Raw genomic sequence first — 26245 nt, forward strand, 5'->3', positions numbered from 1 at the left:
TATAAAGAGTGACGTTTATATTCTAGCTCATCCCTTTTGATTTTCTTTTCAGGGTCGCAAAACTGCGCGATGACATTATGGCCTTAAGGAATGAATGTTCCTCAGTGTACAGCAAAGGACGCCTGCTGACGACAGAACAGACGAAGCTCATGATATCAGGAATCACTCAAAGTTTAAACTCAGGATTTGCACAGACCTTAAACCCCAGTCTGAACTCAGGGCTGACCCAGAGTTTAACGCCTTCCCTGACCCCTTCTAGTGTGAAATCTGGCCTGTCATCAGGTCTGACTTCCCGCCTGACTCCATCCCTCACTCCAGTTTATACACCTGGTTTCCCAACAGGATTAGTTCCAAATTTCAATTCAGGAGTAGAGACAAATGCATTGCAAACCCTGAAGTTGATGCAGATCCGAAAGCCCCTTCTAAAGTCTTCTTTGTTGGATCAGAACTTAACAGAAGAGGAAATCAACATGAAATTTGTTCAGGATCTTTTGAATTGGGTTGATGAGATGCAGGTAAGAAAGTGTTTACCTGAAAGTTTCCATCTTTATTGCTATCAGTTTCTTTTTTTTTTTTTTTTAACCTAGAGTCTTCCTGTTTAAAGGGGCAGCTGGACCGCACTGAATGGGGATCAGATTTGCCAAGTGTTGAAAGCCATTTAGAAAATCATAAAAACGTTCACCGAGCTATTGAAGAATTTGAATGTAGCCTTAAGGAAGCTAAGATCAGTGAGGTATATGCATTCAAAATCTGTATCTATTTCATTTTAGCTTACTGTTGTTTTGCTTTTCATGTAAAGACCCTGTGAAAAGATAATAGATACACTGAGTAGGAATCAGAATTCTTCAAGATTCCTAACCTTGGTGTCTCTCTTATACCATGTTATAGATCCAAATGACGGCGCCTCTTAAGCTAACTTACGCAGAAAAGTTGCACAGGTTAGAGAGTCTGTATGCAAAACTGTTGGTAAGTGTTTTTTTTTACATTTTCTGTTTCCTTTATCTCTGTTTGGCAAAGACATGATTCTTACAATGGTTTCCCTTATAAAGAACACATCCAGGAATCAGGAACGGCACCTTGATACCCTCCATAATTTTATAACTCGTGCCACGAATGAACTTATTTGGTTGAATGAAAAAGAAGAAGAGGAAGTTGCTTATGACTGGAGTGAAAGAAATACCCACATATCCCGGAAAAAAGATTACCATGCTGTAAGTGCAACTTCGGTAATTGAATATTAAAGTGGTATTTCAGGTTTAGATCTTTTTCTAACACATTTCTGAACTCTTTCTTGAATTAGGAATTAATGAGAGAATTGGAGCAAAAGGAAGAAAATATTAAGTCAGTTCAGGAGATAGCAGAGCAGCTACTTCTGGAAAACCACCCAGCCCGATTAACTATTGAGGTGAGTCAGGAGGCGTAATAGTCATGCTTGAATATCCACATTCGATTATCACCCTACATATTTTTTTTATTGCTGACAAATTGAAAAATGCCGACTATCCAGTTTTTATTACAACCTGGCTCAACAGTGATGTTTCTGACACATCATACTGATTTGCCTTCACTTCCCTTGATCTATGTGTGTCCCCTGCCCATCACTTAAAGTAAAGGTGCCTTTGTCAACCCTCTAACCCAAGAGGCGAATTGCAGTAAATATGAAGGACCTTGACTTTTCAAGCTGTGATGTTTTATTTCCTCCTGCCTTGTGCCATTGCACAAGTGATGTAACCTTGCTAAGCCTCACCTACCTACCCAAATGGGAAAATTGCTTCTAACCTCAAGAGCTGTGGTGAGAATGAGAGCAATAATGTAAGGTTACTACTTAGTATAGTTTATGGTGCGTAGTATGTTCTTAAGATGTATTAACTACTGTTATTTAATTAGTAATTGTACTTATGATCTAGTTTTGTGAGGTGCATTGAAATAACACCCTGGAAAGGCCTCACTGGAGTGCACATTTCTAATCCAGAAGGTGGGATTTATCAGGTTGCCCGTGTGGCGGCGGCAGTGGTGGTGGCGGTGGTGGTGGTGGTGTGTTTAATTTTCTGGCCTGATATATACTGGTTAGAGTTAGTGAATTTCTGACTAACAAGAGGGGGAGGAGAGGTTAGGTAAGGTGGCAAGGAGCATCAGACATGGATAGATGTGTGTTTCCAGAGGAAGATGCAGCTGTGCTTACAGCGGGACGGGCTTCACAGTGTCTCGGTTGAGGAAAGAAATACCTTGTTCACTGAAATCGTCATGAATCAAAAGATTAGTAAAATTTCAGGTCTCATTGGGGAGTTTTGGGAATGTTACATTTGACCTTCTTTTATATGAAAATAGGGTTTTGCATCCACATGAAATGCCAGATAGGAATCTTAAAGACACAACAGCGGGAGGGATAATAAGGGAAGGAAATTAGAGTAATGAAGGGCCTGGATACACTTTTGTACGATGATAAACTAAAAATGGAATTGCCCTCAGAGTAGGGAGATGAAAGCTGTTAGGAAATATGATTATAGGTTAAGAATTGTGATGGAAATAGAAAATGTGGATGTGGACCTGATTACTTTTATATAGAAATGTTAATCTAATTACATGTTTCTTGGGGATAAGATTAGTCATCTTTATGATTCCATTGGCCTAGGCAATGTCTTGTGGGTATGTAGATAATGGTTATCAACAATATTTCACATTTTATATGAAAAAGAAACTATTAATCTAACAATGCACAATAGGTCTTTTATAGCCATTTTACTCAAAGTGGCTTCACTTGGGGGAACAGGTAATATGATCATGACATGTTGCCAGATTTCCAGTGCAGTTGGAAATGCCCGTACATTCCGTTCAAAAGCTTGCCTGAACGTAGGCTCAGCAGGAATGAGATTTTCCAAAAGGAGGAAGTATGATAGGCTTACTTAAAGCATCTAGAGCGCCCTCTTCTGGAAGGCAGTGAATTGCACCTTAAATATAAAAGGGCATTTCATGTTCCCCTAAGGAGGTATCTTATACAATATTTTTTCCCTCATGAAAGATATGCTTTGTCTTAAATAAAGGTTAAAGCAAACAGATGTTTTAATAAAAATTTCTAGTATTATGATTTTTATAACTCCAGAATTACAGTGATATAGGATTGATTGCATACTCTCTTCTCTACCCTACCACCACCCCCCTAAATATTTTCCTGGTAAAAACAAAGAAATTAATTCCCCCAGTCCCAACAGCTTCTGGCCTAGTTTTAGAAGCAAAAACAAAGAGAAAACTACAAGACCATATATTTTGTGTCAAAGACGTATTTTATGATCCAGATATACAAAAATTCAGAGAGAAGAAAGAAAGATGAAGGGACAGTGTCATAAAGGAAAGGAAATGTGAGGATTCCACAGAGTAGAAAAAGGAGTAGTGAGAAAGGAGTAAAGGGTCAGCTTGCATCCATTTCAAATGTTAAATTTCATTTTCATGTAAGATTAGCTTCCCCCATATATTTTAAGAAAAAAACAAACTTTTAAATTTGAAAGAAATTGGACTGATTTAAAAAGTTGACGTTTAAACTTCTAGGACTGGCTTTGGGCAAGTGATAATCTTAGATTAGAGGGACATTCACTACCCTAATTTTCAAGTCTTAATCTGCTAAAAAAAAAAAAAAAAGAAATCTTACCATCTGTGTAGACAGTCGAGTCTTTTATCCTTTGAAAGCATTGCTGTGTATGTATGTCATTGCCCTCCCCACTGACAATGGCTGGGCTTTACCTCTCAGGCCTACCGAGCGGCAATGCAGACACAGTGGAGCTGGGTCTTGCAGCTCTGCCAGTGTGTGGAGCAGCACATAAAGGAGAACACGGCCTATTTCGAGGTATGTGATGGAATCGCCACTTCTGTCCATGGCATTGTGATTTTGGCTGACTCACAGAGAATGCGTTCATCATTTATTGTCAGACGCATGTACCTAAGGTGCAGGGGAAATAAACTGAAACGTTTTGTTTGTAAGACATAAAGGATACCTTGAAGCATTCTATTAAGGAGGAAATCCTTAATAAAAACAATCTTAAAGTGTCCACAAAACCTTTATTTTACAAATACATCTCTTACTAAGGAAGTATTTTCATTACAGAGAGTCATTACCAAGAACTCTTTTTTAAAAATGTATTCTTCTTCAGAAGTTTTAAATTGCTCTTGGACTTACACTCCTACCTAAGAATTGTTTAGAATCTAATAAACCTTGGACATTTATTGTTCATTCATAATTATCCAAGTTCAAGAGTTGTTATTTGGATAAAGGAGGGATGTGGCTATTACGTTGCATTGTTTTGATTTTATTCTGTTCTCACCGATGTGGGGTACACACAGGGCCCTGGTAATTGAACTTGGTAACTCTGTACTTTATTGGCATATAACATACTTAAACTACCAGTTTTCATCTTTCCCTAGTTTTTCAATGACGCCAAAGAAGCCACTGATTACTTGAGGAATCTGAAAGATGCCATTCAGCGGAAGTACAGCTGTGATAGATCCAGCAGCATTCACAAGCTAGAAGACCTTGTTCAGGAATCAATGGTACTAAGAAGATTAGCTAGGAGTTTCATTAGTAATGTAAAATGGGAATTCGGTAGTTTTTATTATATTTTTATAGGAAGCACGACTGAATATTTTATTAGTACTCTTGATAATTCCACTTTGTTCAATCAAGCATTTAAACATTCAGTTTTAGTATTTTTGGGTAGCATAAAAAAGTATTTTTTTATGATAGCTTTGATATTTTAAAATGCTTAAACAGTGTTTTGTGCATGCGTGTGTGTGTTCATTCAAGTACAAATACTTAAGAACTTTCTGTATCATAGGTACTGTTTTTGGTGCTGAAGGTAGAGTATGAACAAAACGTAAGAAACCCCTACCTTCATGGTGCTTACAGGCTAGAGGTGGGCGTAGACAATAAACGTGGTAAATCAGTAAAATATATGGTTTGTTAGACAATAGTAAATGCTGAGGAGGAAGAAAACAATGAAACAAACAAAACCAGGGAAGGGAGATGTAGGAGGGGGTGGGGAGGGGTTGAAAGTTTACACCTTGTGGTCAGGGCAGCTTCTCTGAAGGTTGCATTTCTGTAAAGCCCCCAAACAACAGAGACCACAAGTCTTTTGCCATTTAAAATCATCTTATTCATTACTTAGGAGGAGAAAGAAGAGCTCTTGCAGTATAAAAGCACAGTGGCAAGCCTGGTGGGGAGAGCAAAAACCATAGTTCAGCTGAAGCCAAGGAATCCTGACTGTCCACTCAAAACATCCATTCCAATCAAAGCCATCTGTGACTACAGACAAATTGAGGTACGTAAGCTCCTAGAAACAGACCAGTTTCTGGCCTTGTTCATATATTTAGAAAGTGAGGTCATATTGCTCACGGGTAAAGTTTTCCACCTTAAGAAAAAACAACAAAAAGTAATCCCAAGATTGGGTATGGAAAAAAAGATGAATCAACAATGATCTCATTTGGTTGTTCTGTTCTTCATTTTAAACCAGATAACCATTTACAAAGACGATGAATGTGTTCTCGCAAACAACTCTCATCGCGCTAAATGGAAGGTCATCAGCCCCACGGGGAATGAGGCCATGGTCCCCTCTGTGTGCTTCTCAGTCCCTCCACCAAACAAAGAAGCGGTTGACTTTGCAAACAGGTTCGTATGCATTAGCTAAAAACAGACCCCTGGTTTGGGAAGCTCTCTGAAGGTTAAAGAAATAATCAATACTTTGTCAGGGCCCACAGGATCAGAAAGATCTAAAACTAGCAAACATGGGCTATTTCACACCCACACACACATACATTAAATTAAAAAAGAAAAAAAGAAAAAAGAGAAATTGTAGCACGTGTTCAAAGGGAGGGAAAAGGCTTAATCTGTGTTTTCTTTCATGTATTTCAGAATTGAACAACAGTACCAGAATGTCCTAACTCTTTGGCATGAGACTCACATAAACATGAAGAGTGTAGTATCCTGGCATTATCTCATCAATGAAATTGATAAAATTCGAGCTAGCAATGTGGCTTCAGTAAGTGTAAATCTACACATCAACCTAATCTGTCCAAAAATGTGAAGTGCCTTGTCATGAAGAGTAGAGTTTGTCTTTGCTGTACAATAGGATGGAGTCCAGCGGAGCCAGTATTCATTCATTCATTCAATGCTATATCTGTTATATACTTACTATTTACGGGGCACTTTCTAAGAATTGGGGTCATCTGGAGATCACATATTCCACTTAGTGCTTATATTTTGATAGGGAGACAGGATATAGTGTTCGGACTTCTAGAGATGAGTCCAGTTTAATTTCATTTAATGAGTTTTAGAGTCTTGTTCTTCTTTGTTTTTTTTAAAACCTGAAATTGTTAGCAAAGAGGAAAATTAATTTCAAATGGTCTTGTATTTATGGCTATTGATTTGAGCTGGCCTATACCATGAAACTTTAACCTGAGATCTGTCCCATGTAATTTTAACTCAGTACTATAGTCACTCAATTATATGGTCATTGGTCTTCTCTAGGTAAAGACAATGTTACCTGGTGAACATCAGCAAGTACTGAGTAATCTACAGTCTCGTTTTGAAGATTTTCTGGAAGATAGCCAGGAATCCCAGATATTTTCGGGCCCAGATATCACACAGCTGGAAAAGGAGGTTAATGTGTGTAAGCAGTATTACCAAGAACTTCTGAAATCTGCAGAAAGAGGTAAAGCATGGGCATCCTTGTCCCCCTCCCCCCCACCCCCAATAGGTGTTTAATACAGACTATTTCCTGCTCTGAATGGGAATTTCAGTCTTAGGTGTGTTATGCTACCTATCAGCCTGTGATAGGTAGACACAGTTGTGGAAAAATTAAAAGTATGTTTCAGGTGGGAATATGCAAAAAGGGATTAATTTTTTCTAGTTGATGAATTAAGAAAAAAGTGCCAACCAAATAGTATGACAAATGATGGCATCTTAATGCATCTGCTTTTCAACATTTTCATGATTTTGTAATGTAGTGTTCAGAATGATGATCTTTTCATTTCAGAAAAGCTTCATTTATTTTTCCATGTACCAAACTTGGACTTTAAAAATGACTTCCTTCTTTAGAGGATCTTTAGATTCACAGCAAAACTGAGAGGAAGGTGTAGAGATTATCCATAACCAAACTGGGGTTTTACACAAGGGTTAAAGGAAAAGATTTTTGTCAAGTTAATTTTTGTTTAATATAAATTTTAATCTAAACTCTTTTGATATTACTTAGAGACAAAAGCTATATTAGTAATATTCTATTTTTAAAAAATTTAAACATGAACATATTTTAATCTACCTTTCATTTTAAGGATTTTTATTTAATTTTTTAGGTAATCTGCAACTAGTACAATTCACATTTTCCTGAACATAAGAGAGCAATATATTACTTTCCTTGGACATGATACAATAGAAATGGGTACTTCAAATGGCATTAGGGAAATGTTTTTAACTCTTTGTAAATTGTAAGGTCACTATTTTAAGGTTTATATCCTTAGGGTGGGTTTGTGATGATATCTGGTAACATTAGTCTGACTCACTATGTTCCAGTAGTAATAAAACTCACATAATAAAACATGAGCAAGAGCATCCAAATGATAGAAAACAAGATGTTTTCCAAACATTATATTTACGTTCACAGAGGAGCAAGAGGAATCAGTTTATAATCTCTACATCTCTGAAGTGAGAAACATTAGACTGCGGTTAGAGAACTGTGAAGATCGGTTGATCAGACAGATCCGAACTCCACTGGAAAGAGACGATTTGCATGAAAGTGTGTTCAAAATCACAGAGCAGGAGGTGAGATTTGTAAATGTGTTGGGGTAAAATTTAACTTAAAGTAAATTACTATCTTAATGACTGCCAACTCCTATAACTTCTTACATGCTCAACTTTGCCCAGTGATCACTTCATAAGGCCTGATTATGCTCTTATGGCTTATTGTGAACCAGCATTCTTTAATTCAGTTCTACCTCTGACTCAGGTAAACAGGTTCCCTTTTATCTATCATGGTGGAGGCTGTAAGGGCTTCTCACAGTGCAAATCATTAGGTGTTTGTTGACCATATGCTACATGCAAAAGTTTGGGCTTGAAAATACACTCATGATTGGGCTTGAAAAGATGAGCAATAATGGAATTATTGATAACAAAACTTGATACTAAGGCTTAGTTCCTTTGATAAAGAAAAAGTAAAGAATATGCATAATTTTTAAGTCAATGATCATAATGTAAAACGTGAGTTTTAAAACTGTTGAAAGAGCCCTGGCTGGTTTTGCACAGTGGTTAGAGTGTCAGCCTGCACACGGGAGGGTTGAGGGTTCAATTGTCAGTCAGGGGCATGTACCTGGGTTCGATCCCCGGCCGGGTTGGGGCGCCTGCGGGAGGCAACCAATCCATGTGTCTCACATCAATGTTCCTCCCTCTCCCTCTCTGTATCCCTCTCCCTCTGTTTCTCCCTTTGTCTTCTCCTCCGTCCCTCCCTTCCACTCTCTAAAAATCAATGGAAAAAATATCCTCAGATGAGGATTAACAAAAAATAAGCAAGCAGACAAAAACTGTTTAAAGAAAGATGCCCCATCTGGAGTGAAAACCTAATGCCAATGTTTCTTCTCTCTCTCATAGAAACTAAAGAAAGAGCTGGAGCGTCTTAAAGATGATTTGGGAACAATCACAAATAAATGTGAAGACTTTTTCAGTCAGGCAGCAGCCTCTCCATCAGTCCCCACCTTACGCTCTGAGCTCAGTGTGGTCCTTCAGAACATGAACCAAGTCTACTCTATGTCTTCCATCTACATAGAGAAGTATGTGACCACTGTCTCAACGTAAATTTGCGTCAGACAACTGTCCTATTTTTACATGTGTGCTGCACATTTAAAATATTCATCTTATGAATATTTGTAATTCACTTTTATTTTCTCTTACCAATATATTAAGTATTTCTATAGATTTATGATGCTTCTTCATGTTGAAAGGGAATGTGCCACAGAGATTAAGGCGCAGTGTATGATCTTCCCACATTTTGCTTAAAGTTTTAATAGCTCCGCTGTTGAGTCTGTAGGATTTTCCTCTCAAGCTTGGTCTAACCAAGGCTTGAAAGAAGACCATCTGATCTTGGAATCTCTTGCTAAATATCACTTGTGGTCCATACTATCTATCTATCAAGAAGACAGTCAGCTGACTATGTCTTGTACGTAATGTGTCAGTGTTCCAACATGAAGAACATGCTATATTATGTATCATAATGGTGCTTCAGGACTGCATTATGGGGAAATAAACATTTACCAATAGAAGGCTGTTGTTTAATTCTCCTTATTAGGTTGAAAACTGTTAATTTGGTGTTAAAATACACTCAAGCTGCAGAAGCCCTTGTAAAACTCTATGAAATGAAACTGTGTGAAGAAGAAGCAGTGACAGCAGACAAGAATAATATTGAGAATCTAATAAGTACTTTAAAGGTATGAGTCTCACCTTTGGCTGTTTTTCAAGATCATACTCTAAAAGTATTTCTCTACCATTTCAATCTTCAAACATCAACTTAATATCTTAATTTGATTAAATTCACATTCATTCTGTTGGCATATCTCTATAATGCCATAGCTTACTGCAGATAAGTATGTTCAGGCATTTGTAATTTAAGGAGAGATCTTGAAAGTTTGAATCTTCTTGACAATAGCTTTTTATAATCAGTTCATATTGGCAGCAAGAGGAGTTGAAGCTAAAAATTAAATTATTTGTAATTTATTGTCTTGCTGAAAGAGACAGTTATTTTAAAAGTCAAGGAGGCAAATAGAGGAATTAATCTAAGAAAGGAAAAAGACTGGTGGTTGTACTCATTTGTATCTGTAAGTGTGTATAAAGAACTGAGTGTAACGATTGCAAAACAATGGTGCAAAGTTATCGTAGTGATTTTTAATGCGTACATTCATTTCTAAGCAATGAAATTAGTAACTATCTTAAACATAAACAATGAAAACAACTTACGAAGGTAGCAGACTTGCTTATGGAATATATTTTGCTTTATTGATATGTAAATTTCATTAGGCTGAACTTTATTAAATTGTCAGGTGTTTTTTTTAAGATCAAAGTGCAATCAAATATTGACAATCTCATCAGGTTCAACCTAATACATTATTTTTGTATATGAAAGATACTTTTTCCTTTCTCTGATTTTATAGCAGTCAGGTGACTGCTATAAATAAATTATAAAATTAGGTAAATAATGTGTTTGCCCAGTGGGTGGTTGACACATTTTTATAACTTTCACCTATTAATGTATTTTAGCAATGGCGGGCTGAAGTAGATGAAAAGAGAGAGGTATTCCACTCATTGGAGGATGAGCTGCAGAAGGCTAAAGCCATTAGTGATGAAATGTTTAAGACATACAAAGAACGGGACCTTGATTTTGACTGGCACAAAGAAAAGGCTGATCAGTTAGCCGAAAGGTGGCAAAATGTTCATGTTCAGATTGACAACAGGTTAGTATCTTTTTTTTGTTCAGGCTTAGTACAGATTTAATGTATATCCTTATATCTAGGTAAAATCTAAACTTATTAGGCCGTTTTAAAATCTCTTATATATAGTTAATTTCATATACATAGTTAATTTTGACATATACTTAACTAGAGGCCCGGTGCACAAAATTCATGCACCAGTATGGTCCCTAGGCCTCGCTGGTGATCAGGGCCGATTGGGGCCTTCCGGCTGCTGGCTGGGGCCTCCCTTCCCCAGTTGCTGGTTGGACCTTCCTTCATTCCATGCTGCCCCCTGGTGGTCAGCGCATGGCATAGTGAGCAATCGAACTCCCGAGGGGACACTTTGCATGTTAGCCTTTTATATATAGAGATTGTGTTCGCTTCAAGAGCTCTATCTAACTGTATTTATTTCTTAAATGTTGGATTTAAATAAGACATTTAACTTCAAAATAAATATTTTCAATTTTATGTTATTAAAACTACTAGGGGCCCGGTGCACGAAATTCGTGCACTGGGTGTGTGTGGGGAGGGGAGTGTCCCTCAGCCCAGCCTGGCCCCTCTCACATACTGGGAGCCCTCAGGCGTTGACCCCATCACCCTCCAATCGCAGGACCGGCCCCTTGCCCAGGCCTGATGCCTCGGCCAGAGGCGTAGACCCCCATCACCCTCCGATCACCTGATCGGCCCCTTGCCCAGGCCTGACGCCTCCGCCAGAGGTGTCAGGCTTGGACAGGGGACCCCCATCTTCCCCTGATCAGTGGCTCTGGCCCCCGCCCAGGCCTGAGGCCTCTGTCCCAGGAATCATGCCTGGGCAGGGGACCCCCATCTCCCTCTGATCGCTTGCTCCACCCCCCACCCAAGCCTGACGCCTCTGACCCAGGCTTCAGGCCTGGGCAAGGGGACCATCATAACCCCCCAATCCCCGGCTCCGCCCCCCACCCAGGCCTGATGCCTCGGCCAGAGGAGTTGACCCTCATCACCCTCCGATCACCAATCACCGGATCGGCCCCTTGACCAGGCCTGAGGCCTCCGGCAGAGGTGTCAGGCCTGGGCAGGGGACCCCCAGCTCCCCGCGGTTGCAGGCTCCGCCCCTGCCCAGGCCTAATGCCTCTAGCCTAGGTGTCCGGCCCGGGCAGCGGGGACCTGCAGCTGCAGCGGCCCCGCGATCGTGGGCTCTGCTTTAGGCCCAGGCAAGGGACCCCTAGCTCCCGGGACTGCCAGCTTCGACCGTGCCCAGCTCCCATCGCTGGCTCCACCCCTACTTCCTGCTATCACTGGCCAGGGCGGCAAAGGCGCCTGATTCTCCAATCATGGCTAGGGGGCAGGGCAAAGGTGGCCCCAGGGCCGCCTTTGCCCTGTCCCCCAGCTCTTAGCTCCCCCCTGGGTTTCCGATCACTGTCAGTGGCAGGGGGCTTCTTCCTGCTTTCCCTTTTGCCTCCCTGCATTGTGCCTACATATGCAAATTAACCGCCATCTTGTTGGCAGTTAATTTGCATATAGCCCTGATTAGCCAATGAAAAGGGTATCGTCGTACGCCAATTACCATTTTTCTCTTTTATTAGATAGGATGATATACTCTGGTATTTGGATAGTTAATCTACTTGCTTTTTTTCTGAAGGGTAAAACAATATAGTTCTCCATTTATTACAGCTTACAATATTCAAACACAATATTTAAATAATTCAAAATTGTTACCAACTTACAAGACTTAGTAAGAACATGAGCCGTGTAGCACTCAATACTAGACCTAAGAAGTGTAAAGAAAGTGCAGTGACCTGATGTTCACTTTTATGGAAGATATAAGAACATTGAAAATAAATAAAATAAAAAAGTGAAAGGAAATTAGATGGTTTTAGGTCTCCATCTTAAAGGAAACAATAGTGTCTTTTCTCATTAATTTCATATTTACATTAATGCAAAGAAAATGCTTTTATGATATAGGACCATTCTTGAGAATTAAAATTATATTCAAATATAGAATATCTCATCTCAATAACATATGTGATTTGTAGGTTTAATTTAGTGATTTTAAATCATAGAGACTGAAGCATTTAATCACAACTCCTGGAAAGCCCTCTCTCAGTCCATGTTTAACCATTCATTGAACTATCTTGTCCTTATTTCTAAAGTGAACTTCCGTTTGATGCAAGCTTTGGGTATTCAAGGCATGCTGATTGATAATGGTTATGGTTAAGTTTTCAGTTTTCCTGCTTTTTAGCTTTAGTCTCTGGGGCTTGTCGCTAGGATAATCACATGTACAACTCCATAAATAAAATATTTAGATTGAACCCGAGCCAATGTGATTGCCCTTAGAGATGTGCTTCAGGGTGCTGTACCCTTGAATTGTTGTGCTGAGTGCATTGCAGTACAGTTGTTCTGTCTCTCCCTTCTTCACTACACCTATCACCCTTCTAATGGACGCTATTGGAAACTGTGACTATTCTGTTGTTTTTTAGGTTACGGGACTTAGAAGGCATTGGCAAATCGCTGAAGTACTACAGAGATACTTATCACCCGTTAGATGACTGGATCCAACAAGTTGAAATTACTCAGAGAAAGATTCAGGAAAATCAGCCTGAAAATAGTAAAACCCTAGCCACACAGCTGAATCAACAGAAGGTATGTGAACACAATTCCCTGTGCTAGGGTTGTGTCTGCCTTTGGTCAGCAATGACCTTTATCTTCCTTTTCTTGTTAAAAGAAGAAGCAAAAAGCTAATTGGAAAAAGGTAGGAAAAATCAGAAATATTAAAATCTCTCAATGCAGACCTACACATATCACTTACTTTGATTTCTTGGAAGTCATTTTGAAAGCATAAGGAATAAGAAGGTAACATGTTGGGGTAATTTTCAAATTCCTAGTGATCATTTAATCATAGTATGGAAATCTCTTTGGTACTAGGTGGTCACAGTAGTTTTGTGGGATCCTAAATAAATGAAAATGGTTAGTGGTAGAAAATTAAACAGCTATATTTGACAGAAAGTTCAATGCTTTGAGATTTTTTTTTCCTGTCTTGAGGAGCCAATAATTTTTAGCTCTGTTATGATCAGGAATAGGTGGGGGCCAAGGGCTTAAGTCTACTTCTGACTAACTTTTATGAAGTTTTGTACTTTCTGCTTTGAGAATGGGTCACTTATATGGCTTAATCTAGAAGTTTGTGATTTACCCATTAGGCACATTGCATATTATGTGCTAAGGGTTAAGGAGCTATACTTTTAAATGATGTGGATATTTCTTAGTTCTTGAGCATCTTAAGTAGTTGAGTAGCATAGAATCCCTTGTCCTTTTTCATCTAAATTGTGTGTATTTATAGATGCTGGTGTCAGAAATAGAAATGAAACAGAGCAAAATGGATGAATGTCAAAAATATGCAGAACAGTACTCAATTGCGGTGAAGGTACGTGGATTCAGTTATTTACTTCTATCAAATTTAATATTTGGGCATATGATTCTACTTTGAACTTTCAAAGCCTTTACAAGTCATTTCACTCTGTGTTAACAAGTGAAAACAGAGAGTCTTCATTTGAAAACCTTTTGGTACTACCTACCTTCTAATTCTTTGACATCTGAGTCACATGGCAGCCCCTGGTTTATTCATTTTCCCTATGTTACACAGCACATGCACACATGCCCCTCTAAACACATAAGAAATACAGAGCTCTGAAATTAATTTCATTTAAAATACATATTTTTATTGATTTCGAGGAGGAAGAGAGAGGGAGAGAGATAGAAACATCAATGATGAGAGAGAATCACTGATCAGCTGCCTCCTGCACATGCCCTACTGGGGATCGAGTCTGCAACCCGGGCATGTGCCCTGACTGGGAATCGAATCATAACCTCCTGGTTCATAGGCTGGTGCTCAACCGATGAGCCACACCAGCTGGGCTAAAATTCATTTATTCATATATATATATATATAATTGATTTCAGAGGGGAAGGGAGAGGGAGAAATAGAAACATCAAGGATGAGAGAGAATCATTGATCAGCTGCCTCCTGCACACCCCCCACTGGGGATTGAGCCCGCAACCCAGGCATGTGCCCTTGGCCAGAGTTGAACCTGGGATCCTTAAGGCCTCAGGCCAATGCTCTATCCACTGAGCCAAACCGGCTAGGGCAGGGGTGGGCAACCTTTTTGTAAGTGTGCACCAAAACCAGCAAAATCTCTGACTCAAAATTCTTCTGCGTGCCAACCCTAATTTTTTGAGAACATGTTACGCCTACTTGTTATCTCTTAAGGTGTACGTATGTGAAGAACATTGAAGAAATAATAAAAATCATTCGAGCGACAATAACACAGTATATGATGATGAAAAATACATTTATTTTTTAATGTATACATGTACACTGATAGTCCGACAGAAAACTTTATGACTCCGTTTGATATTACCAGTGGGACTTTTGCTGCTGTATCACTGATGACAGAGATTTTACATCAGGTTTATATTTTGTGACCTTCAGAGAGATGCACGAGCTACTACTTTCATCCGTCAGGCTACTCCTATTATGAGACTTAACAAAATTCATCACTGAGAACAAAGATTCACAAGCATATGTGGATGAAACCAAAACACTGGTCGGATCTAGGAAGGCAGGGAGAGTTAAGGCAGAGGCATAGAAATTGCTCTTCCCCTCTCTTGTCAATCCATGTCTATGGTCTTTAAGATAACTTGTTATGTAAAATTATTTATTTATCTAAGATGCACCTACACTGAATTTATCTGAAAAATAAAAAAGTCGATACTAAGAAAAAAATTGTAAATGGAAGATTATAAGAGAGGGTTTCGTGTGCCAGCAAAAGTTACTGGCGTGCCATGTTTGGCACGCATGCCAGGGGTTGCCCACCCCTGGGCTAGGGCTAAAATTCATTTCTTAGTCACTTTGTGCCCCCACCCTCCCTGCTTCCCTCTTTCTCTCCTTCTCTCACCCTTGGTCTTGCTTTCTCTCTCCTTTCTTTAACAGTGCTAGAGTATCCCATTAAAGAACCTATAACGTTTTCTGTTCTCATGCACTGTGAAGTCTTCAATAATATATCATCTTTAGCCACCCAGATGCCCATTGCCATTGCCTAGCTAGAGGAGAGGGAGGCTGAGTGTAACTAGCATATTGTACTAAATGTCTCCATGAGTTTCTAAAGAGACTTAGGAACTTTCCTCACCACCCTAAATGTTTCTGATTTTATTACCACTGTGTGAACATGTCAGGATTGGATAGGTTTCTAAAAGTATTGTTTTGTGATATTTTCTTTTAAGGTTATTCAGTGAAACTAAGATCCATTAGGAAGCTTTAGCTCTTTGCTTTAATTAATTTCATCTAATTGACTCCTTTATCCAGGACTACGAATTACAAACAATGACCTACCGGGCCATGGTAGATTCACAACAAAAGTCTCCAGTGAAACGCCGGAGAATGCAGAGCTCCGCAGATCTCATCATCCAAGAGGTAATACAAGTACCGCAGAGAAGGGAGAGAGTGTAAAAGAGAGAAACAGTACTTGAAAAATTTTATATATTTATATTATAAAATATACATGGAAACGTTATCATTTTAACCTTTTTTAAGTGCACAATTCAGTGGCATTCAGTACACTCATAATATTCTGCAGCCTTGACTACTAACCATTTCCAGAAAATTTTCAATGTTCCAAAAAGAAAGTTTCTACCTATAAACTACACTTGATAAAAATCTTTAATCAGGATTAATTGTTAATTGCAGATTATAATAAATGTACTTCTTGATGAGGTTTAGAAGAAAACTGCCATTTAGTATGGTTTGCACAACAGTAATAAGCTCATTCCAGTTTCTGTTACTGGGGGTTGTGTACTTTGCTTTCAAAAGGCCTACTTAATATTGTAATTGTTACTTAACGTTTATTCAGCTCATGTAGGGCATCTGGAGATTATGTTTTTATTATTCTTATTGCAGTTCATGGACCTACGAACACGATATACTGCTCTGCTCACCCTCATGACACAATATATTAAATTTGCTGGTGATTCATTGAAGAGGCTGGAAGAGGAAGAGGTAATCATTAAGTATGAACAGCTAACTAAAAAGGGAGTATATAGTATGGTTTGGAAAAACAAAAATGGTTTCATGGTAAATTTATATGGTTGATAACTGATATGTAGGAAATTGTTTAATTATAAAATTATAATGTACAAGAGTAGAGGCCTAGGGTTTTTTTAACATTTTAAAGATTTTCCTAAATAGAACATTTTTATTTTCGCTGTAGGACTCTAATATGATAGGATTAGTGTCTTAAATGGTTCTACTTAAATTACGAAGTTTTGACACCGGTGGGATTTTTCTCAGTTGTCTCACAGTTGAGAAGTATACTTTGAAGTATAGTTACTACTGTTACAATGCCTGCAGAAATACTGTATAAACAAATTTGTTTATGCATTTTAAATTAATTTACATCTTCAAGGATATTAAACATAAAAGTTTTAATTTACAAGTAGTAGGTGTTTGTACAAAATGATAGTACTTCTTAAGAATTGCACAGTATTTATTTATTTGCCAAAAAGATATGGTATATAGTAAGACTGTTTAAGTACCTTTCTAATTTGGAGAAATTCTGTAGCTTGGATTTTACAATTAAAAATATATTCACAAATAGAGTAAGGAGTTGTTTATAAATATCTTGTCATAAAAGGCTATTATATATACTTTTGAAGGGATTATGCTATGCTCTATTATCTTTGTATGATTTCTATTCATAACTTTAGAACAGACAAAAATAGTAGACTGAATGCTAAAATTAGTAAATTGTGGGGTATTAGTCATTTTAAATTGTACTGTTGTTGAAAATTCTGAAGATAATTATACTTAATATAACTGTTCATATAATGAGAGAACCAAAACAGTGCTACATGTCTAATAGCTGTTACATTCCTAGTTTCTAAAAATGTCACTGCTTTTGTAAACTATTTTAGTCTGTTCAATGTTAACAGTTTTCTGCAACTAAATCACTAACATAGCTAATTGCACGTCTTTATAACTAGCTTTCTTTGTGCTTAGAAAGGAGAATCAGAGTATTTGTGACCATCCAAATAAGTGGCATACATCTCTCATTTATGGAAGAACATCCATAATTTTTAATATTTTTACTTTTTAAAGGCTACAATTCCATTTTAAATGGCATACAGGTCTTTTAAATTATATTTTAGTAGTTTAATTTAAAATAAAATAGTTTAAGTCCTTTTTTATAGTATATATCTTATTGCACATATGTGAGCCACTTTGCTCAATTTATCTGATGAGATAGAATAAAGTTGATAGAATCAAATGGTATTTCACAAAGCCTGAATATTTACAAATTATGCCTGTCATCCTTTGAAACGAAAAGGAATGATAGTGAATTGAAGACAAAACAATATAGGCCATGCAAAGACTGTAATGTAAAATAGATTTTAAAAGTTCCTGAATAAAATTTACCACTTAGGAATCATATTAGTGGAATGCAAAGGATATCTTTTATAAAAGATATATAACTCAGTTTTTAGACTCCAAAGAGTAGTGTTTCTGAAACCAAGTCTGTGAGGAGCCAGATGGGAAACCTTGGTCTGAGAGTAGAACTTTTCATAATAAACATTAGAATCAAAGAGGGATGCAAGTTAATTTCAGAAGATAATACCAAATTAGAAATGAAAGTAGAGTATCTGTAATGGGTATTAGATGGATAAAGAGATTTTCTACTGTATATTTAGAGCAAAGTACTGTATATTAAAGATTAATTGCTAAGATTAAAGAACAGCATGTCTCCTTCGGGAAAAGTTAGAGAAAACTGAGGGAGTTATTTTTATATGAGTAAGTTTGAGATCTACAGGAAAGCAAATCAGCAATAGGACTGAATGATTTTTGGTAATTTTTATAGTATTTGCTAAAAAATTCAGAATATTTAGACAATGTGAGATTATTAAACAGTACAGTTACTTTAATTAAGACACAGAGGATTCAACATTTTTTTTTCCCCAAGAGCTTTTTTTTGTTTTTCAAACCTTAGAACATAACTAAGAAAAAAAGGCTCAAAACTTCTTAGCAATAGCTAAGTTTTAAAGAGGGGTTGAATAGAAATTGAAAAATACCATATTAGAAATCAACAACTCAATAAATATTGAAAATTTAGTATTGCAGACTGCTATGAGATTTGTTTTATATGAATTCTTATTTAAACCATATTTAGGTTAGCAAAGGAAACAACTGAAGTTCTTGTCAAAATTATTGGGAATCAAGAAATTAGAAGAAGCAAAATAAGATATATGGTCTATAGTGTAAATTAAATTATTGAAATTCACCAAAGCTTTTCAATTTACAAAAAAAAAAAAAAATCTGCTCTCTTAGAATCATTTTTCTGTTCTTGATTATACTGTTTATAATTATGATTTTGGGTTGATGATATGAAACTAACAACCTTATGGTGTTAATAAAGAGAAATTAAATTGTAATGAAGAACTAGCCCTGACCATGTATTTCTGTAGTCAATGCAAAGTCTACTCCTCCCAGTTGAGATTGATCCTATCATTAACAGAGTAAAAAAATCTTCTTACATTTTATTCTATACAGAGCTGAATCCCTAAGAATATTTTAACAAGCATTCTATTTAACAAATATCTTTGTATTTACGGAGTATCTAAAGGTACTTGTCAAGGTGGATTCCTAAGAGGCATGTCATTAACAAGAACAACAAAATCAGTGAGTATGTGAAGCACATATTTTCTAAAGCCACCAGGGACTGTAGCTGCCTTTGCATTAGCAATTCCGATGGTAATTGTCATAAGATGGCAATATAAACAAGTAAAAATTTTGACATTAGAAATGACAAGTTTCTGTATAATTTTCTTCCTTCCCATGTTACATATTATTTCCTGATTTGGCTCTCTGTCCCAAAGTTCTGTATTTTGTTTCTTTAACCATGAAATAGGGATGTAAACATCATTTTAAATTTCCATTGGGCTAGATATTGAAAACTAAATTCTTGGATGTCACTTGGTTCCTGTGTGTTGTGTATTCTTAGTTTGGACTAAGTTGTGAGCGAGAGCAGAAAAGTACTGTTGTGGAACTTTTCAAATTCATTTAACCTCCCTGTACCTCAGTTTCCTCATCTATAGGCTATGTGTTTTGGAAGGTCCCTTCTTGCTATAAAATCCGGACCTAGCTAATTTTTACAACCAAATTATTTCTGAGAGACCAAAACAAACAAACAAAAAAGGTTTAGAAAACCACAGAAGGGTTTTCGTCTTCTCCTTTTGCTGCCTGCCTGAAGCTTCCTCTCAGAAGAAGGTGGTGGTGGTGATGGTGGTGATGGTGCTTGTTCTGCATTTGGGTTTTCCTGTTTCTGTAAGTACTTTTCTGAGCCTTGCTTCAGATTTTTAAAGATAAATGGGAATAAAACAGGTTTGACACTTTTAAACATCTCTCGTAGATGAAGAGGTGTAAGGAGAATTCTGAACATGGGGCCTATTCAGATCTGCTTCAGCGCCAGCAGGCAACCATGATTGAGAATTGCAAGCTTACAGGAAAGATAAGTGAGTTGGAGTACATGGTAGCCGAGCTAAAGAAACAAAAGTCCCGAGTAGAGGAAGAACTTCCCAAGGTCAAGGAGGCTGCAGAAAATGAATTGAGAAAGCAGCAGCGAAATGTAGAAGACATTGCTCTGCAGAAAATCAGGGCTGAGAGCGAAGCCAAGCGGTGCCGCAGGGAACTGGAGGCCATTGTGCGGGAGAAGGAGGCGGCGGAGCGGGAGCTGGAGCGCGTGCGGCGGCTGACCCTGGAGGCCGAGGCCAAGAGAGAGGCCGTGGAGGAAAACCTCCGCAATTTCCGGAACCAGTTAGAGGAAAACACCTTCACGAGAAGAACCCTGGAGGATCACCTAAAAAGGAAGGACTCGAGTCTCAGTGACTTGGAGCAACAGAAAAGTAAGTTAATGGAAGAGTTAAGAAGAAAGAGAGACAATGAGGAAGAGCTCCTGAAGCGGATGAAGCAGATGGAGAGAGATCTGATGTCTCAGAAACAGATGGCAGAGAAACAGTTGAAAGAAAAGCAGAAAATTGAGCTGGAAGCAAGGAGAAAGATAACTGAAATCCAGCACTCCTGCCGGGAGAACACGGTGCCCACGTGTGCCGTGACACATGGAGAGCGAGACAGACAGAAAGCAGAGGAGCTCAAGCAGCAGGTGGATGAGCTCCTGGCCGCCAATCGGAAGGCAGAGAAAGACATGAGGGAGCTGAAGTATGAACTCAGTGCCCTCCAGCTCGAGAAGACTTCCTCCGAGGAAAAGGCTCGTCTGCTAAAAGAAAAACTAGACGAGACGGATAATACACTGAAGTGCCTGAAGTTAGAGTTGGAAAGGAAGGACCAGGTAGAGGAAGGGTATTCTCAGCAGCTCAGAGAACTGGGGCGGCAATTGAACCAAACCTCAGATAAAGCCGAAGAAGTCATGCAGGAAGCTAGTGATCTTAAGAAAATAAAGCAGAGCTATGAGGTGGAACTAGAATCTCTTCAACAGGAAAAAGGGAAACTGCAAAGAGAAGTAGACAGCATCACCAGGACTCATGCAATAACTGAGAGGAATATTCAGCACTTAAAGTCACAGGTGAATTCTTTTCGGGATGAGAAGGAATTCTCTAATGAAAGAATGCAATCATGCCAGAGAAAATCAGATCATCTCAAAGAACAATTTGAGAAAAGCCACGCACAGTTGCTTCAGAATATTAAAGCTGAAAGAGAAAATGATGAAAAAATCCGAAAGCTGAAGGAGGAATTGGAGAAAAGTAATAAGTGTGCAGAAATGCAAAGACAAAAAGTAGACGAGCTGATTAGGCAGAATAATGAAACCAAGTTAGCGATGCAGAGAATTCAGGCGGAATCGACCCATGTGGTTTTAGAGAAACAAGCTATCCAGCAAAGATGTGAAGCACTGAAAATTCAGGCAGATGGTTTTAAAGATCAGCTACGTAACACAAACGAACACTTGCATAAACAGACGAAAACAGAGCAGGATTTCCACAGAAAAATCAAATGCCTAGAAGAAGACCTCGCCAGAAGTCTAAATTTAGTAAATGAGTTTAAGCAAAAGTGTGACCAGCAGAACATCATCATCCAGAATACTGAGAAAGAGGTTAGAAATCTGAACGCTGAGCTGAATGCTTCCAAAGAGGAGAAGCGACTCGGGGAGCAGAAAGTCCAGCTCCAGCAAGCTCAGGTGCAAGAGTTAAATAACAGATTGAAAAGGGTACAAGATGAACTGCACTTAAAGACCATAGAGGAGCAGATGATCCACAGAAAGATGGTCCTGTTTCAGGAAGAATCTGATAAGTTCAAACGTTCGGCAGAGGAGTTTCGGAAAAAGATGGAAAAATTAATGGGCTCCAAAGTTATCACAGAAAATGACATTTCCGGCATCAAGCTCGACTTTGTGTCTCTTCAGCGAGAAAACTGCAGAGCTCAAGAGAATGCTAAGCTCTGTGAAACAAATATTCGAGAACTTGAGAGACAGCTTCAACAATATCGTGAGCATATCCAGCAGGGGCAGAATGTAGAAGCAAATCATTACCAAAAATGTCGGAAACTTGAAGAGGAGCTGGCAGCCCAGAAACGTGAGGTTGAAAACCTGAAGCACAAAATGGATCAGCAGATAAAGGAACACGAGCATCAGTTAGTTTTGCTCCAGTGTGAAATCCAAAAAAAGAGCCCAGCCAAGGACTACAGCTTCAAACCAGATTTTGAGGCGGCCGTGAAGGAATGTCAGCACTCCAGAGACCTCTTCTCTAGGAGCGCGGGACAGCATCACCCAGCGCCCAGGTCTCCTCTGTTGAGATGGACTCAAGAACCACAGCCGTCGGAAGAGAAGTGGCAGCATCGGGTTGTCGAACAAAAGGATCCCCATTGCTGGCCATCAAAGTCCCCGCTGGAGAAAGAGAAAAGCCAGCAGTGTTACTCTGAGTATTTTTCTCAAACAAGCACTGAATTGCAGATAACTTTTGATGACAAAAATCCTATGCCAAGACTATCAGAAATAGAGAAGATAAGAGATCAAGCTCTGTACAATTCCAGGCCACCTGTGAGGTGTCAAGAGGACAAATGCGAAGTGGACCTGGTGAAGCTTTTGGCACCCTTAGAGGTATAATCTGGATCCTGAGACCTTATCAGCTACCTGTGTTAAGTTTCCTCTCTTCTTTCCTTTCCCTGCTAGACTAGATTTTTTAAAATAACGATAAATGTGCTTGGCTTTTTGTTGTTCTGATAGGAAATAATGTTATCATTTTCTAGCGATTTACTGCATCTTTACTACAAATTATTAATCTTTCATTTTTAAATGTGTGAAATTAAACACATGAATGTAATGGTTATATGCTATATCTATGGGATTATATTCTAAAAAAAATGCCCATTAAGAAAGCTAGAAAAACGAAGCAATGAATTTTAATTTCTAACATGTTCTCTGGAAAAATTTCATCTTAGTCTTTTTCCCTCCTCTTTTATTAAATTGAATTTATTGGGGTGACATTGGTTAATAAAATTGTGCAGGTTTCAGGTGTATAATTCTATAATACATCATCTAGATATTGTATTGTGTTTTCCAAACCCCAAGTCAGGTCTCCTTCCATCACCATTTATCCCTGCTTTATCCTCTTCTACCTCCTCCCACCCCCTTCCCCTCTGGTAATTACCATAGTACTGTTGTCTATGAGTTTGTTTTTTTCTTAATCCCTTCACCTTCATACCTTTTTAATACCTTAATTGTCATCTAAAGTAAGCTTCAGACTTTCAAAATATATTACTTATTCCTGAATCATCTTTAGTTTGAAATTTTTCTTCTCTTTAGTTATCTCATCTTTGTTTTTCTAGGAATTATATTTGGATTGAGTAAAGTGACAGTGTTCTTTAGATGACTTTTAACGACTTATAAATTCCTGTTACAGATAGCTAAGAACAAGCAGTATGATTTGCGTACAGAAGTCACAACATTAAAACAAGAAAAGAGCCCCGGTTCCAGTACTGAAGGATGGATGTTTGGACTCAAGAGAGGAGATTTTCTTAAGAGAGGCTTAGAACCAGAGACCTTCCAGAACGTTGATGGCGACCATTCATGTTCGGTTAGGGATGATGAATTTACATTCCAAGGGCTCCGGCACACTGTGACTGCCAGGCAGTTGGTTGAGGCTAAGCTTCTGGACATGAAAACAGTTGAGCAGCTGCGACTTGGTCTTAAGACTGTTGAAGACGTTCAGAAAACTCTTAGCAAGTTTTTGACGAAAGCCACCTCAATTGCAGGGCTTTATCTAGAATCCACAAAAGAAAAGATTTCATTTGCCTCAGCAGCCAAGAAAATCATAATAGACAAAATGATGGCTTTAGCATTTTTAGAAGCACAGGCTGCCACAGGTTTTATAATTGATCCCATTTCAGGTCAGACGTATTCTGTCGAAGATGCAATCCTTAAAGGAGTTATTGACCCTGAATTCAAAATTAGGCTCCTTGAGGCAGAGAAGGCAGCCCTGGGATATTCATATAATTCTAAGATGTTGTCAGTGTTTCAAGCGATGGAAAATAGAGTGCTTGACAGACAAAAAGGTAAACATATCTTGGAGGCCCAGATTGCTAGCGGGGGCATCATTGACCCAGTAAGAGGAGTGCGTGTCTCACCAGAAATTGCTCTGCAGCAAGGCTTGTTAAACAATGCCATCCTACAATTCTTACACGAGCCATCCAGCAACACACGAGTTTTTCCTAATCCCAATAACAAGCAAGCTCTGTATTATTCAGAATTACTGCAGATGTGTGTATTTGATGTAGATTGCCAGTGCCTTCTGTTTCCATTTGGGGAGAGGAACATTTCCAATCTCAATGTAGCAAAAACTCATAGGATTTCCGTAGTGGATACCAAGACAGGAGCAGAACTGACTGCATATGAGGCTTTCCAGAGAAACCTAATAGAAAAAAGTACATATCTTGAGCTCTCAGGGCAGCAGTACCAGTGGAGGGAAGCCACGTTTTTTGAATCCTATGGGAATCCTTCTCATATGCTGGCTGATGCTAAAACAGGATTACAGTTCAATATTAATGAGGCTGTGGAACAGGGAACCCTTGACAAAGCCTTGGTCAAAAAGTATCAGGAAGGCCTCATCACACTCACAGAGCTTGCTGATTCTTTGCTGAGCCGGTTAGTTCCCAAGAAGGATTTGCACAGTCCTATTGCAGGGTATTGGCTGACGTCTAGTGGAGAGAGGATCTCTGTCCTAAAGGCCTCCCGTAGAAATTTGATTGATCGGATTACGGCCCTCAGATGCCTTGAAGCCCAAGTCAGCACAGGGGGGATAATTGATCCTCTTACTGGCAAAAGGTACCGGGTGGGTGAAGCTTTGCATAGAGGCCTAGTTGATGAGGGGTTTGCCCAGCAGCTGCGACAGTGTGAATTAGTCATCACAGGGATTAGCCATCCTGTCACGAACAAAGCCATGTCAGTGGTGGACGCTGTGAATGCAAATATCATCAGTAAGGAAATGGGAATCCGATGTTTGGAGTTTCAGTACTTGACTGGGGGGTTGATAGAGCCACAGGGTCACTCCCGGTTGTCAATCGAAGAGGCTCTCCAAGTAGGTATTATCGATGTCTTCCTTGCCACAAACCTCAAAGATCAAAAGTCGTATGTCAGAAATATAATATGTCCCCAAACAAAAAGAAAGTTGACATATAAAGAAGCATTAGAAAAGGCTGATTTTGATTTCCACACAGGACTTAAACTCTTAGAAGTATCTGAACCCTTGATGACAGGGATTTCTAGCCTCTATTATTCGTCACAATAGAACATGTTGAAATAACTTTGCACAGGAGTGATGCAGTCCAGTTCATGTGATCTGTCCAGAGCATGATTAAATCCGTTAAATACACAATCTAGTAATGATGTCACATACTCAAAACAACATTTATTTCTGGAGGGCTGGAAATAGCTGACGGTTCAGAAGAGAGACTAAAATTGAAAATCACAAAAGATGTACTGCTCTCAAAAATGGTTTCATTTAACTTTGAGATGAGTTTTTTCAGTCTTGCCCACACTGAAAATAAAAGTATTTTGCCTAGAATACAGCATAAGCTTGAAGTCCAACACGTTCAGAGCATCCTTTCCTGAGAGCTGCCTCACTGAGTGGATCCAGCCTGATGACCCATTGAAGGATCCCGCACACTCCCTGGAAGAGCTCTCCAGAAAGCACCGTGGAACCAAAGGGAGAGATGGGCATTCTTCCCCAACATCCCCGTAGTGGTAGTGTTTCAGGTGGCCTTGAAAAATGAAAAAGTGTTTAGCTTTTCTGTATGTAGTAGCCTTCTTTACATATTAAACATTTGCCACAATTTCCCATTTCTCGTTAGACTCTGTGATGACTGGATTGTGTGTTGGAAGAGGGGGGGAGACTTTTCTTCATTTTATGTGTTTTCCAAATGTGTGTACACATTCTCTATCTTTCGGCTTTCTGTTGTTTCCTACTTTTCTGCCAAGACAGTTGTGCTTGTACTGCTAATGCAAAGGCAACCACTCAGAGGTCTTCTAGTGCTTCATGAATAAAATCAAGTTTTTAAATTTGTCGTATTGAGAGACCAACTGGGAGGGTAGACTGAACATTGAAGAATGTCACAGCTTCCTTTGCTGCCATAAACATTTTGGAAGTACATCTGCTATGTGACGTGATAAAGCGTGGTTAAGTGAATGAATAAAAGGTCTCAGTAACCTGAGTGTGATGAAAACACATTTTTACACTTGTTTTCTATGGA

General features: G+C 38.7%; 1 protein-coding gene across 26 annotated transcripts in view; it reads left to right on the forward strand.

Annotated features, from left to right (window-relative positions):
* The window catches only part of DST (dystonin), a 440752-nt gene that overhangs the window by 270850 nt on the left and 143657 nt on the right, over positions 1-26245 (forward strand). For 23 of the 26 annotated variants that reach the window (XM_059701312.1, XM_059701317.1, XM_059701314.1 and 20 more), the window contains 19 exons: positions 53-515; positions 605-733; positions 889-966; positions 1050-1211; positions 1301-1405; positions 3743-3838; positions 4414-4539; positions 5154-5306; positions 5499-5653; positions 5897-6023; positions 6512-6695; positions 7644-7801; positions 8624-8802; positions 9318-9456; positions 10283-10476; positions 12930-13092; positions 13787-13870; positions 15809-15916; positions 16400-16498. In XM_059701312.1, coding sequence (XP_059557295.1) covers positions 53-515; positions 605-733; positions 889-966; positions 1050-1211; positions 1301-1405; positions 3743-3838; positions 4414-4539; positions 5154-5306; positions 5499-5653; positions 5897-6023; positions 6512-6695; positions 7644-7801; positions 8624-8802; positions 9318-9456; positions 10283-10476; positions 12930-13092; positions 13787-13870; positions 15809-15916; positions 16400-16498 — 2902 coding nt within the window. Of the gene's footprint in view, positions 1-52; positions 516-604; positions 734-888; positions 967-1049; positions 1212-1300; positions 1406-1589; positions 1793-3742; positions 3839-4413; positions 4540-5153; positions 5307-5498; positions 5654-5896; positions 6024-6511; positions 6696-7643; positions 7802-8623; positions 8803-9317; positions 9457-10282; positions 10477-12929; positions 13093-13786; positions 13871-15808; positions 15917-16399; positions 16499-19901; positions 22599-23400; positions 25831-26245 lie in introns of those variants that run through there. The other 3 variants (XM_059701337.1, XM_059701327.1, XM_059701328.1) reach the window with 3 other exon arrangements.

The sequence above is a fragment of the Myotis daubentonii genome, chromosome 6 (assembly GCF_963259705.1).
Source record: "Myotis daubentonii chromosome 6, mMyoDau2.1, whole genome shotgun sequence".
Lineage (NCBI taxonomy): Eukaryota > Metazoa > Chordata > Mammalia > Chiroptera > Vespertilionidae > Myotis > Myotis daubentonii.